The 15131-nt window shown below is 45.5% G+C and overlaps 1 protein-coding gene across 3 annotated transcripts in view; it reads right to left on the reverse strand.

Annotated features, from left to right (window-relative positions):
• The window catches only part of ANXA3 (annexin A3), a 35957-nt gene extending 23603 nt beyond the window's left edge, over nucleotides 1–12354 (reverse strand). Inside the window, exons 1-2 of one of the 3 annotated variants that reach the window (XM_075606908.1) lie at nucleotides 12186–12354; nucleotides 6018–6054 (exon numbers count right to left, since the gene is read on the reverse strand). Coding sequence is in view for 2 of the 3 variants with exons in the window: in XM_075606896.1 (XP_075463011.1) it covers nucleotides 6018–6047 (30 nt within the window). In the remaining variant the exon portion in view is untranslated. Of the gene's footprint in view, nucleotides 1–6017; nucleotides 6055–6992; nucleotides 7015–12185 lie in introns of those variants that run through there. The other 2 variants (XM_075606896.1, XM_075606904.1) reach the window with 2 other exon arrangements.
• Nucleotides 12355–15131: the final 2777 nt, after the last annotated feature.

Genomic DNA, 15131 nt, shown 5'->3' on the forward strand with positions numbered 1-15131 from the left:
CCCCTGAGAATTCCACCTTTAAATTCCAAAAAGGGCTATCTGTCGCCCATATAAATATTCGGAGCCTGCTGCCCAAACTGGACGAACTAAGGGCATGGTGCCTTATGCATAAACCCAAAGCCATCGTTCTTACAGAAACATGGCTAACCCATAAAACCCCTGATGCAAATATCGCCATTCAGGGATACTCCATTTTTAGGAGAGATAGGTCAAAGAGAGGAGGAGGGGTGTTATTTTATATTGCAGACACATTACAATTTACACTGTTAAATTGCCCCCCAAGCCCACGCTCTTTTGAAATTCTAGTTGGCAAAATCTGCCTCCCCTTTTCTAAGCCCATCTTGCTCGCTGGCATCTCCGCCCCCCTAAAATCCCTGGCTGATATCACCCAGTTACTTGGCTCCATTTCCTCTCTGAACGAGAAGAGTGAGCTGCTAGTTCTTGGGGATTTCAACTTCAACTTGCTTGACCCTAAAAACCATAAAATCCAGATACAACTCAAGTCACTTAACCTATCACAACTCATTTCCCAACCCACACGGACAAACCTGAAATCGCATAACCATTCCTTGCTAGACTGGATTCTCTCCTCAAACCCCAGCAGAATCCAATCCTTTGGAATCCTTCCGGACATTTTCAGTGACCATGCAATAGTGTACTGTGTAAGGAAAATTAAAACGCCCCATTCAAGCACTAAAGTTCTCCTCACTAGAACATTTAAAAACTTTAACCCACAACAGTTTCTGGATGACCTTACCAACTGCCCATGGCACAGAATCGATTTAATTCCCAACCCTGATTCTGCGCTCGACTATTTCCAATCCGAGTTCTTAAAACTCTGCGATACCCATGCTCCACTATGCAAAATAAGGGTACGGGGGCCCATCTTCCATGGGTTACAACGGACCTTATTGCACTCTACCAGCTCAGGGATACCTTGTGGAAAAGCTACAAATCAACTGGCACTACCAAGGATCTCAATCACTACAGATGCCTGCGGAACATGTGCACAAGGCAAACAAGGCACGCAAAAGCACAATATTACTCTGACAATCTCCACCAAAATTACATCAAACCCAGCTAACCTCTGGAAGGTTATCAACAATATATTCCAGCCTCCTAACCATCAACAACCAAGTAATATCACTAAGGGGGATATTACTCTGACAAACCCCACTGACATTGCAAATGCATTCAATGATTACTTTGTGGGGTGTGCCACTAACTTATTAGCGAAACGCAGCCCAAACCACAAACCTGAATCTCATCCTGGGAGTGCCCACATAGCCCCACCCCTTCCCAACACTGCCCACAATTTTCATTTTGGCCCAGTATCTGAAGGAGATTACACAAGCGCTCCTCAAACTAAAACTAAGCAGCCAATGCGGACCTGACTTGCTACAATCTAGGTTCCTACGACTTGGTGCCCCAGCCATTGCCAAACCAATTTTTTCCATAGTCAACTCTATCCTGTCTGCAGGCCATATCCCCAAGACCTGGAAAACGGCCACAGTTGCCCAATCTTCAAAAGTGGGAACAAAAACACTGTCTCAAACTACAGACCAATCTCCCTTCTCCCAATTCTATCCAAAGTCATGGAAAAATGTGTCCACTCCCAATTAAACGACTACTACACCAAGACAAATTTCCCTAGCCAATCCAATCTGGCTTTCGTCCCAAACACTCCACCGTAACTACCCTGCTAAAAGTTTGCAATGAAATCCAGTGTGGAATGGAACGGGGACAACTCACTGGTGCAGTATTCCTAGATTTTGCAAAGGCTTTTGATACAGTTGATCATGCTTTCCTGCTTAATAAACTCCAGAGCTCTGGAATAGGGAAGCATGCTTTAAACTGGTTTCAGTCCTACCTATCAGGAAGATCCCAACATGTGTCCATCTCAGGCTCTAACTCCAAACGCCTGGATATCACCTGTGGTGTCCCGCAAGGCTCTGTTCTGGGGCCCCTACTCTTCTCAGTGTTCATTAATGATCTTCCCACAGCTTGTAAGGAAGCCCCAATACACATGTATGCAGATGACACAATCCTATATGCACACAGCCATAGTCTCTCTGACCTTCAACACATACTTCAGTCTGACTTTGAGACTCGAAAGCTGGATTTCCCAAAACAAAACCTGTTTTTAAACACTGACAAGACTGTAACAATGGTATTTGGGACCAAGACTAAATTCTTAAAGCTTCCAGCGACTGAGCTCCATATTAGAACCAACACTAATACCACCCTAACCCCTGTCACTAGTTTTAAATACCTGGGCTTATGGTTTGACTCCCAATTAACATTCGGAATGCACATTGATACCCTGCCAACCAAGACCTATGCCAAACTAGGGGTACTTTACAGGAACAAATCCTTCCTAAGTCTCCTGGTCAGAAAGCGTATCGCACAGCAGATGCTAATGCCAATTATTGACTATGGAGACATAGTATATGGCTCGGCTCCTCAAACCCACCTTAGCAAACTTGACACCCTCTACAATTCAATTTGTCGTTTTGTTCTCCAATGCAACTACAACACACATCACTGCGAAATGCTCAAAGAACTAGATTGGTCATCACTAGAGTCTAGGCGCAAAGTTCACCTTTCCTGTCTTGCCTTTAAATTCTTTCTGGGCAAGCTACCTGAACAAGCTCTTCACCCTTACCACATGCAGCACCTATCACCTGAGATCTGACTCCAAAAGACTGTTCATGGTCCCAAGGCTCAACAAAGTATCCGGCCGTTCCTCCTTCTCTTACCGTGCACTCCAAAACTGGAACAACCTACCAGAGACTCTCACATCCACCACCAGTTTAAGTTCTTTCAAATCTAAGGCTGTCTCACATTTTAATCTGGTCTGTAACTGTTACATACGCCCATAATATATATTATCTCTAACTGTGCATGCTACGTCTTGTATATAATGTATACCCTGTTCATTTATGTAACTGTATTTGTAACCATGTATTATTTTTCTTAACTCTGTGCCCAGGACATACTTGAAAACGAGAGGTAACTCTCAATGTATTACTTCCTGGTAAAATATTTGATAAATAAATAAATACAGAAGTGATGCGCTCACAGCTCTTCCTCAATCCTTTGTGTTTATTCAAAATACCGGATCGATATAGAATGCAGCTAACGGCAATTGTACCAAATGTGGAAAAGGTCTGCTTTTGGGAGTTCCAATTTCAGGTACTGCCACAAGGTGAACAACCTAAATTGTTTAAAGGAAGACCTGGCAGTGCATGACATCTACAGTACAGGACACGGACTTCAGCCCAAAGCACCCAGGCAACTATTCATAGCAACAGTGATTGCCCTTTTACTGTGATATGAATCACACTATCATAACAATACCACACATCTTCAATTAGATTGTAAGCTCTTCAGAGCATAAACTCTTCTCCTAAATGTTACTTATGTCTGAAGCACTTATTCCCATGATCTGGTATTTACTGTATGATTGTCACGTGTATTACTACTGTGAAGCGCTATATAAATAAAGACACACCCTAGTTTGATGCCGCTTTAGGTATAGCATTTGTATGTTATGTAACATATTAGAACAGTACTTGCTCTACATGGAAAAAGTGAGGGAACACACAATTATATAATTAAGCACACAAGGCAGTGGCACGCATTTGTAATCTTCCCAGCAACCATTTTATAAATTGCTCAACTTCTGTGACCTTGGTTCTTTTCCAGTTGCTATGTATGTAAACACTTAAATCCCAGTGAATGCAGTGAAAAGGAAAGTGACTGCGCTTTATAAAACCCAAAATATATTTAGTGGCTATTAAATGTTGCAGGGTCTTCTGAAAAGCTTTGCAAAAAAGGAAACCTTTCAGAAAGCGGTGTGTGATTACAGCCTTCACAAAACATTTCCATTGCCATCACATTCCAGACATTCTGCTCACCAACACAGAATCCCTCAGAACATATACACTGCACTCCTCTATTGTCCTCCCTTTCCCGATTCTTTGGCACGCTGCAGCCACATACAAACTTTTAGGTGGAGTCCACCATTTCCTCTCTTGGAAACGGTGCTTTTAGTAGCAGAATTATTTTAGGCTTCTCTTCACAATCATTAGAAATGATATTCACATTCTTGTTTGTCCCACCACTTGGTCAGATCACAGCTTCAAAGGTCATAGGTCACGTTTAGGCAACTCAAGCCGTTTCCTAGCAGAGGAGCCCAAGGTTAACATTTCCCACCCTCCTTCTTATTTTTCTGGTCAATACTCAAAGCACAGACTACTCCTTTTTGGCTCTACATAGGTGAAGGGGTGTGTGTAGGTGTGTGTGTGTAGGTGTGTGTGTGTAGGTGTGTGTGTGTAGGTGTGTGTGTGCGTAGGTGTGCAGGTGCGTAGGTGTGCAGGTGCGTAGGTGCGCAGGTGTGCAGGTGCGCAGGTACGCGTAAGTGCGTAGGTGTGTAGGTGTGTAGGTAGGTGTGTAGGTGTGTGTGTGTGTATAGGTGTGTAGGTGTGTATAGGTGTGTAGGTGTGTAGGTGTGTAGGTGTGTAGGTGTGTAGGTGTGTAGGTGTGTAGGTGTGTAGGTGTGTAGGTGTGTAGGTGTGTAGGTGTGTAGGTGTGTGTGTGTAGGTGTGTGTGTAGGTGTGTGTGTAGGTGTGTGTGTAGGTGTGTGTGTAGGTGTGTGTGTAGGTGTGTGTGTAGGTGTGTGTGTAGGTGTGTGTGTAGGTGTGTGTGTAGGTGTGTGTGTAGGTGTAGGTGTGTGTGTGTAGGTGTGTGTGTGTAGGTGTGTGTGTGTAGGTGTGTGTGTGTAGGTGTGTGTGTGTAGGTGTGTGTGTGTAGGTGTGTGTGTGTAGGTGTGTGTGTAGGTGTGTGTGTGTAGGTGTGTGTGTGTAGGTGTGTGTGTGTAGGTGTGTGTGTGTGGGTGTGTGTGTGTGTGGGTGTAGGTGTGTGGGTGTGTGGGTGTGTGTGTAGGTGTGTAGGTGTGTAGGTGTGTGTGTAGGTGTGTGTGTGTGTAGGTGTGTGTAGGTGTGTGTAGGTGTGTGTGTGTGTGTAGGTGTGTGTGTAGGTGTGTGTGTGTGTGTAGGTGTGTGTGTGTGTGTAGGTGTGTGTGTGTGTGTGTGTGTGTGTGTGTGTGTGTGTGTGTGTGTGTGTGTGTGTGTGTGTGTGTGTGTGTGTGTGTGTGTGTGTGTGTGTGTGTGTGTGTGTGTGTGTGTGTGTGTGTGTGTAGGTGAATAGTTTGCATACATCCAGGAAGACTAATAAAATGCTCACTTAAAAATCTAGTCCAACCAGTTTTTGATTCTACATTATGTAGAACAATGCTTTTCAATCCTGCATTGGATTATTTATTTGTAAGAAAATCATTTTGAATAATTGCTTCTTCACTCAATCTAAACCTTTTAAAGTCTTAAATAAAAAAGGGTATTTCCACCCCCCCGATTGTTATAGTAAACACACACATTTACTTTCAATTTGTATATATTCTTAAAGTACAGCAAGGCCCCGCTTCTCGGCACCCAGCTTTTCGGCGATCCGCCGATACCGAGAAGGGGGCCGCCATGTCAGCGCAAAACAGGCCGGTCCAGGGTCACGCATGTGAAAAATGGGGGGTTTTGCCATTGTTGCACATGCATAGAATGGCGCATTGCCGGTCTGCGCACCTAACGAAAATCGCCGAAAAGCCCCTCCTTACCTCGTGCAGCGTCAAATGACGCCACAGTGTCACGTGACCCGCAGCGTCATGGCATGCGTGTGACGTCACATGATGCCGCGTTGCCATGGACAAAAGTGACACTGGCAGAGTCCAGTTAAGTTTTAGCGTTGCATGGGGCCTTACGCGATCCACCCAGCATTTAATTGAAATGCCTCGGGAAAGAGCGTGGGGCCTCTGCAACCACCCGTGCCATCCCCAGACAAATCCAGCGCCCCCCCACTTTGCGCACCGCTGTTAACATACAGCTGGACTATACACAAATCTATTTGCCAGTGGAAATGTAGCATCAATAGCCATGCAGTTTGAATAATGTCTCTGTTGTACTTACCCAGGCTGATGCCATACTGGTCTGAAACATATTGTATCTGAAATATGCAAAATTGATTAGGATTAATAAATAATTCTTCTACAAAACAGAAAAGAGATGGGTTGAGTCAGTGCTGTAGGGGATAGATTAGTTTAAAAAAAATATTTCAATTAAAATAAAGAGGATTTGAATAGTTTTTAACCCCTTCTAGATAGAGAATACATTTGCAAGAGAATACAAATTTGCAAGTACAGTAGTTGACCTTTTAGTATCCTTTAGACACCTGGTATAGAATATAAAAGGTCTACAAAGTCTGTTAGGATCTGGTGCTGAAAGGGTCTCTATGGGAGGTTAAAATGGCCACTGCCATTCACACGCATTAAGATAGCTGTTGCCATGGTAACAGCTGATACCACTGATGTAATAAACAGGTGAAAATGAACAAGACTGTGGTGGGGGGGGGGGGGGGGAGTTTAAAATCTTATAAACTGATTGTTCATTTTGTGCTGATCTATTTCTGCTATGACTTTTGGGGGTGGGGGGGGGAGGCAGCTGCTTTAACCCTTTGGGTGCCCCAAGATGCAGCTACTACTGTAGTTCATGGGGTCTGGCAATTCAGGATCCTCATAACATAGTGGCTACGACATGTGCAGAGTGCTTGTTTTCCAGAGGAGATCTGCGTTCCATCTGTAATGCAGGGACATGGAAGGGGACAACTCTGCTACCATTTCCAGGTTAAAGGGACGCCACGATCACGCAGCCTCACCGTGGCCCCTCCAGCACCCATAGGGCTGAACTCTAAAGGAAAACCAGTTGAAAGATATTGTAGTTTGTAGATACCGACCAATAGTCTCACAGAGCTTTGCGTTTCAGTTTTGCTACCTCCTGTGAAATAGCGTTCCCTGTATGCAGGCCTTTCACCCACTTCTAACTTTGTGAAAAGGTTTACAAGCAGTTTGCCAAGTAAGTCTCCAGAGTCTGAAATATGACCCATACCTTTAGGGTAGATTCTTCTCTGGCGAAATAGGCAAAGCAAATGTGTGCAAGTTGGCAGAGCTTTAGTTCCTTGTGCTGAAGAAATTATCCCTTCCATATAAATGAATAGGACTCAACAAGACCACATCACAGAATACTGACTGGTGTTTCCAATGCAACATCACATTCCTCTCATCCTGTGTGTTAACCATCCCACCAGGATATGATGCAAGGCTACCACACCTAACTGTTTATTCTGCCCACATCCTCACTAAACTCTCTCGGAGCCTGAAGCGCTGCCTTTTCTCCCTAACTAGTAACAGTTAGAGGATAGCTTTGTTTCGGAATCGGACACAAAACTAGGCCTAACGCGGGCGAAAAGGATAAGCATAGTTGCACGGGCAACTAGTACGTGAAATCTTGAACGTCATCCAGGGTAGTGTTACACGGTGTGTGGGCTCAGGCTGGTTAGGATCAGAGACCCCTCGACAATAAGCTGTGAAGCTGCAGCCCAGTGCTGGGGGGAGAGTTCAGCTCCAAACAAATAGAACAAAAATCTTCTCTAGCACAGGGAAGACAGTGTGACGGCATATTGAAGTATATGTTGGAGAAGAAGATGTAGGGGTGAGCGCGTGTTTAGGCATTGCCGCGGCTGGCAACCGAGCAACCTACCCTCAAGCTAGCAAAGCAGGATAAGTTGAGCTGTTGCCAGTTGTGGCAGTGACCAGCAGGTCAGTCAGCGCCATTACAGAAGCACCAAGATAAAATTGTAGACGCCCACGATTTTTCCATCCAGCTCTATGTCCCATTAACCCCTTCATTACCCAAATGACATTCAGTGTGTGTCAATAAAAGTGTCACCCCCAGGGGCCCTTATGATATACACTATGTGTAATAGCTCTGCGACTTCCCCCATATTTACATACTGTACTTTTCTACGTTATGACCCAAAGAAAAGTTTTGTAATTAATAAATCAGGTAAAAAAAATTTTTTTTTTTTTAAGAAATAAAAAAATAAATGTGACTGATCTTAATATGTTGGTAAGTTATGTAAAGCAGCAAGTCCCATCTTTTCTCTATTCAGGGTGGGGAACCATGCTATTGTCAACTCCATTAACCCTCTGGTTCCCGAGATACGTACCAGTGAAGTTGCTAAATTTTAATTTCCCTCCTGGGGAAACCAACTAGTTGCAAAATCTTGTGCCAATAGGAACCTGCAGCAACGGTTGTTGATTCCCACTGGATGGCCATTTAAATCTCTTCTTACAAACCAAGAAGCAATACAAGCAACTTCATCAGTAAAGTATCTCAAGAACTGTGGAGCTCAAAACAGCGAGGTTCAACGCAACAAAAAACCCCGGTTCCAATCCTGTATAATAGGCAGGGGAATTGATGCAGAAGGTACTGCCTGGCAGTTAGTGTAATCTCAAACGTCTTGTCCTTGTATGGATAAATACACTGCTTGTGTCCCTCTATAATTAAATGCCATGCCTCAAAGCCAATAAATGAGGAAAGGGATCCCTTAAAACCTTATACATCGGATGGGATTGTAATTAAGCGCATTAGTATATTATGCTCATCCTTTTGCCAATTATAGGATCCAGCTGACTTTTGTAGCTCAACCTTAACGCAAAATAAACAAATCTAAAAATAAAAAACTATATTATGTGGATAAACAAAATTACTAAAGAAATATTAGCAGCACGTGGTAGAAAAGGCAGCCAATAAGAAAAATATAAACACCGATTTTTACTCTATGGCGTTTAGGCTATTACATTGTAGATACAAAAACATTAGGGCCCTATTTATTGGGCCATTTTGATTATGCAGGGTTGTATTTCCAAAAATCTGAGCAGTGAGGCACATTAGGACCTTTGGGGGGGGGGGGGGAGGTATGTATCAAATATCACTAATGGAAATTATGGTCACTAGTCACATTGATTTCATTTCACAACCATTTGCTTCAATGTGATTTGTGTCAAATTTGCCGAGCATGTGTCAGTGAGAGGTTTGGGAGTAGTTCTTGAGATCCATAAAAGGTGTAATTCCACACAAATGCACCACATTTTCAAACTAAAGATTTCTTACTGATACTCTTTGATATATCAGGCAGAGCCTTTTTATAACTGTAACGGGTATTCCCCCACCCAATCGCATATAGAGTGTATGTGAGGGGGGAACCTATATGTTACCAGGTGTGGTGCAGTATACCTGTCAGGCTCACAGGAGGTCTGAGCCTCCGCTAGTGAGAGCCTGGGGTGAATCTTCTGGAACGACCTTCTAATTACAGCGCCTCCACCTGTGCATTATTCTAGGAGTGTAGAATGTCCCCTACACAGGACCCACATACACCAAGGTATATATAACACAGGTTTACTATATGGGCAGATAACACAATACACATCAACAATATGACATCAACAGTGCATAACTTCAGTGTCACCCTGTGACACTACTAAGCACAACTATCCACACACACCTCGGAGGGCCTTAACCCCACACAGTATTTCCAAAGTCCTTGTACCCAAAGTCCCAAGAGTCCCACAACCCCACCCACGTGTGGGACAGCGCTGCCCACTAAGATGAAGTGTATAGATGGTGCACTTGGTGACTTGGATAATACCTGCCAGGTGTTTTCTGCAACCGGGTACCGCAGAACTGTGGAAGAGGACCGCCTGTCTCCAGCGCCGAAGCCTCAGCGATGGGGGTCTCCTGAGCAAGCTCACCGCTCAGTCTGTCTCTGCTCTGCAGAGAATGATTCCTTGTACACTGACCCTTCTTGTCAGAGCACACAGCACTGCAGCGGTGTCACTGACTGAACTGACTGCTAACAGGGCAAAGTCCCTACCTAAGGGGCCTTCCCTAAAGCAGTCACAAGCTGAAGGGGAGTGAGGTCTAGCTGGGGCCTAAGGGGAGACTTCTGGCCTAGTGCAGGAGGCTACTTTCCTCCCTGCACAAACACACCTTCCCCTCTCTGTGTCCCAGCTCCTAACTGACACTCCCTGTCTGCACACAACAATGTATCCAAAATGCAGCATGAGAATCTGTCAGCCTTGGTGGCTGTCTGACTGCATGTGACAGGGATCATAGGGCAGTCCCCAGAGGCTGCTGGGAGTTGTAGTCCACTCAGGACCTCTTCTCTATTAGCGCCGCGTGCGCATGTCTGAAGCTGTAATGGCCGCCACTACTCTTAACTGAGCATGCGCAACTTCCAAGAGCTCCTGCACACATGTAATGGCCACCGCTACCCTTGCCAACCTCTGTGCATTGCACTGCACAGGCGCGAACTCCCGCGCCAACCTCAACATGGCCGCCGCGAGTGGTCTGCTTACGTCCAAGCCTTCGCACATGCGCGAGCACATTAAAGATGGTTGCGTCCTGCCGCAGCTGCCACAGGGAGCCCCCGGGAACGCGCTCGCCCCCACAGCAGCACACACGCAAGGGGGAAAGAAACCGGCAGACAGGGGGACCGGAGGGACCCTGGCTACATAATGTTTTCACAGTTCAGCAGACTTCAATGGAAACGCACGGATAAAAAATAAAAATGAAGATAAGCGCTTTTCCATCAAAATGCTTTTTTTTTTTAACCCAACACCAAATTTGGCGATTTCTGCCTCTGGAGACTGCCATCTCTGCTCTCCCTGGATTTGAACATGAAGGGGTTATCTGGAGCAGGGGTGCACGGCGATTGCTGAGGCCCCGCACTCTTCCCCAAGGCATTTCAATTAAATGCCGGGGGATCACGTGAGGCCTCTGCAATTTCCCTTACCTTGATGATTCAGAAGGCTGGTGTGATGCGTTGCCATGGCAACGCAGCGTGAAATGGCGCCGCGGATTCACGTCACCCTGCAGCCTCCTTTGACGCGGAATACAAGGTGAGGGGGGCGCGAGCAGTGGGGGAGAGCATGCAGGGGGGCGCAGGATAAAAAGTTCACACTCCTGATCTAGCGCAAGGGTGCGCAACTCCGTCCCCCAACAGGTTAGGTTTTCAGGATATCCCTGCCTCAGCACAGGTGGCTCAGTCACTGCTTCAGCACAGGTGGCTCAATCAGAGGCGCGGTCTTCGACTGAGCCACCTGTGCTAGAGCTGGGATGTCCTGAAAACCTAACCTGACCTGTTGTGGGGGGGGGCACTTGAGCACCTTTGATCTAAAGGCCCCTTACTGACAGTGTTAATGGTCAATAGCCACTACCTTTCACCACAGCTAAAAAACACCAGTATCCTGCATGAAACAGGTCTTTCAGGCATATAATGGGTCAACCAGTTCTGACCCGTCACCACTCTTTCTTGCATGATCGCTCGAATACCAAGGCCATTTTCACTATGCTGTGAAGCCACTTCCCCGTACTAGAGAAGTTTTTAGTCCCAACTTGCTGCACAGCCAGGTCCCTGCACCAAGAGCAGATTTGAATGCATTTTTTTGGTGGGACAAACATTTCAGTGCTGAGAGGTAGTACAGAACAACCCTTTATAAAATGTGCAGCTTATGTATGAAGGCTTCCTAAATATAATATATAAATAAGTGCTGCCACATTGCATTGAATACCTGATTGATACATTTAAAAATCAGAAATTTGATTTACAACTAGCTTTAATAAATATCCATTATTAGTGTAACGATACTAATAGCCATATTGTGAAAATACATTTTGTTAACCTATATACACACACTGAAACATCAGTACTGTGTGAAGCATTGGACATTTTGGGTTAACAGCAACTTTATCCTGCACCAACGCTATAAAACAAACTTTTTAGGGTTTACTCCAAGTTGAGCTTGGCATATGTTTTTAATGGACTTTGCACTTTTTTTTGGCATACAGACTTTTACTTAGTACATACCACTTACATCTATAGCAGTCCATTTCTATACACTCCCCCCCCCCCCAAAAAAAAAAACTGATAGAGCAGATTGAGATACATCAGGTTAGTACGTATGTAAAAATAGAATTATGTGCAGCAAAAGACAGTGTGGTGCATAGGCCACTATGTAGTTCTGCCAGTCCTGTTTGCAATGCGCCTTCCTCAAACTTGTTGAGCAAGCAAAGGCAACACCCACAGCACATCATCCCTGCCCAGAGCTACACAACCTGGCCAGCAGCATATACACCGTGCATCTGCTTCAGAGCAGGCATCGCTGTTATAAGGTGCGGCAAATTACATTGTGTTACACAGACATAGCACAATGTACAATGTGCCCAGGAGGCGCTTACCGTGCTGTGATCCTTCAGGTAACGCGATGTAACAGAGGCTCAGTCTTCTGATCACACTTCTCTGTCACTGCTGCTTACCCTCCCTCTTTTATCAGCCGAGGTCTGCTAGCAGCTATAGGAAAGTGCAGCCAGATGAGCTAAGCAAACCGCACCCCATATAGATACTTCCCCCTTCTAACAGGAGGGAAGAGCTAGAGGTTTAGTCACCACACCTCCTGCCTCCCATCATAAATCCCTCCCCATGCAGTGCAAGTCCCTCAAAATCTCATATGAACACCACTCATATATCTCCAGAGCATCTTACAATATACCTTCTCACTGTATATCTGTTTATCTACCACATCCCCTCCAACTGTACCTATTTAGCAGATACACTACATGTCGATTCCCATTGGGAGAAAAGCGCTCTACGAAATAAAGTTTATTATTTATGTTTTGGGGACCTGTAAAACCAGGCTGACCTAATAAAAGAAAAGGTTGTTGTGTGTGATAAGCTGCATGGGACTTCTATAGGGATTATGGGACTTCTACAGGGATTGCTTGGAAATAGCTCCAGCCAGCACAAGTAGAGGGACTGCCGTGGTACCAATTTGTATGTCTGCCCCATCCATCTATATGCATCTAACTCATAGATTAATGGTGAACCCGTTGCTCCCACTACTTCCTCCTTCTTTCCTAGCTTGTCCTCCTCCTTACATTAATCCTTCTGCTTCTTAACCCCCAGCTTCTCCTTGATTGTACATTCCTCTAGCATCACATGCTTCTTCCTACCCTGATGCTTTTACTGCTGTTTCTTCTCCTCACATTATACCTGGCACTGCTTTCCCCTATATCACCGAGCCTAGATTTCCCACACATCTTGTACCAATTCTGATAGCCACAAAATAAACTCTTCAATTTGCGCGCTTAAGGCCGTGATTATAGTGGCGGTGCGCGACGTCAGAACAAATAAGTGTAGACCAATGAAGGCGCACATTGTGCACGCGACTACGTGCGTGATCAAGCGCTATGGAGCGACAGATAACAGAGGAGACAACTGAAATTGTTTTTGCAGCACGACGGCAGCCTCACGTGAGCGGTTTAGCCAATGAGGATGAACTGCTCACGTGACGTCACAGCCACGCCTCCCTGTCGCCTCCAGCCTAGTTTATGTTTCGCGCGCGTACGCCACAACTATATTCGCGGCCTAACCATCAATCAATGATTTGTGCCATAGTTGATTTCCCATACACCCCTTGCTAATGCATTGCTTCTTTCTCCTTTGTTTAGAAGTGCAGCTCCCCAAATTTGACCTACTTTGAAAGTGGCTCCATGTGATTTCCCTTAGAGCAGCAAAACATGCAAAATCCTATATATATATTTTTTTTACATAAAGCAGTTCTTTAGTATTAGATAACACTGTCTGCATTTTTATTTTGAACTCCTGACATTTTTAATGATTTTTTTAATGTACTTATCCTATGGCTGCTACAGCAACCATTTAGAAAGTCACATTCACTTCCTCTTTTGAAACAGGCTCTGACACACACCCGACCGAGATGAGGCCGATCACCTCTTTTCTCTGGAGAGTACGCCCGAGGAAGACGCCCAGTGAGGCATCTGTGGAGCTCCCGCTACCTTTCAGCGTCTAATGGAGAAAACCATCGGCGACATGAACCCGGGGGAATGCTTGGTCTACCTGGACGATATTATCGTTTTTGGTAAGACCTTGGAAGAACATGAGGAACGGCTGCTAAAGGTGCTGGACCGTCTGGGTCGAGAAGGCCTGAAGCTGCCCCTAGACAAGTGCCGGGTCTGCCAAACCTACGTGGGACACATTGTATCAGCCAATGGGATTGCCACAGATCCGGCCAAAGTGGAGGCCGTGGTGAATTGGCCACGTCCTGAGAACGTCATGGAGGTACGCTCTTTCCTCGGCTTCTGTGGTTACTATCGCTGCTTTGTGGAGGGGTATTCCAGTAAGGCCAAGCCTCTTAATAATCTCCTCAAAATATACCCTGAGGATACAGGGCGAAAGGCCACCTCTGCTAGACAGCCGTTAGATGATAAATGGACGACCAACTGCGAGCAGGCCTTCCTGGGCCTGAAGAAGAGCTTAACAGAGGCACCTGTTTTCGCTTATGCAGACTCAGAACAGCCCTATGTTCTCCATGTAGACGCAAGTCTCAATGGCCTAGGTGCTGTCCTGTACCAGAAATACCCGGAGGGACTTCGACACGTGGCCTACATCAGCCGCGTCTGACTCCCAGTGAGCAGAACTACCCCGTCCACAAGTTGGAGTTCCTCGCCCTTAAGTGGGCCATCGTGGACAAGCTCCATGACTACTTGTATGGCGTAACTTTCGAAGTGAGGATGGATAACAATCCGCATACATACTAACATCCGCCAAACTGGATGCTACCGGCCACGATGGCTGGTGGCGTTATCAAACTACAAATTCACGCTGAAATATAAACCTTGGCCCCCGAATATCAGAGCAAATGCTCTATCCCGAAGACCAGGCCTGACCACCACTCCAGACGATGACCTCTGGGAGGAGATCCCGGGACCAGGGATGGGAGCCATGTGTAACACGGCCGCTGTCATAGAAGATAGAGTGGCTTTCTCAGAGTTACGCGTCACGGATTCCTTAGGATGCCAATCCAAAGCCATCCCCACCGCTTACTGTGATCCGGAGGGGATGAACATCACCCATGATAAGATCATAGTGTGGAAGGATATTGTACAATATCAGATCTGGGAACCCGTAGCTGGCATCATCTGCCAGACCATCCAGAAAAACAAGTCTGCAATTCTGAAATGTGCCCCCAGCGACATGGTCGCTGTTACGGTAGCTAGTGATAGGTTATAATACACACCAAATATCTGGGTTGAATTGAACACGACTTAGATATAATAAAGATAGTTTATTCCCTAGATTGGTGAACACACAAGATAATTCAAATA

Source organism: Ascaphus truei, chromosome 1 (assembly GCF_040206685.1).
Source record: "Ascaphus truei isolate aAscTru1 chromosome 1, aAscTru1.hap1, whole genome shotgun sequence".
Taxonomy (NCBI): Eukaryota; Metazoa; Chordata; class Amphibia; order Anura; family Ascaphidae; genus Ascaphus; species Ascaphus truei.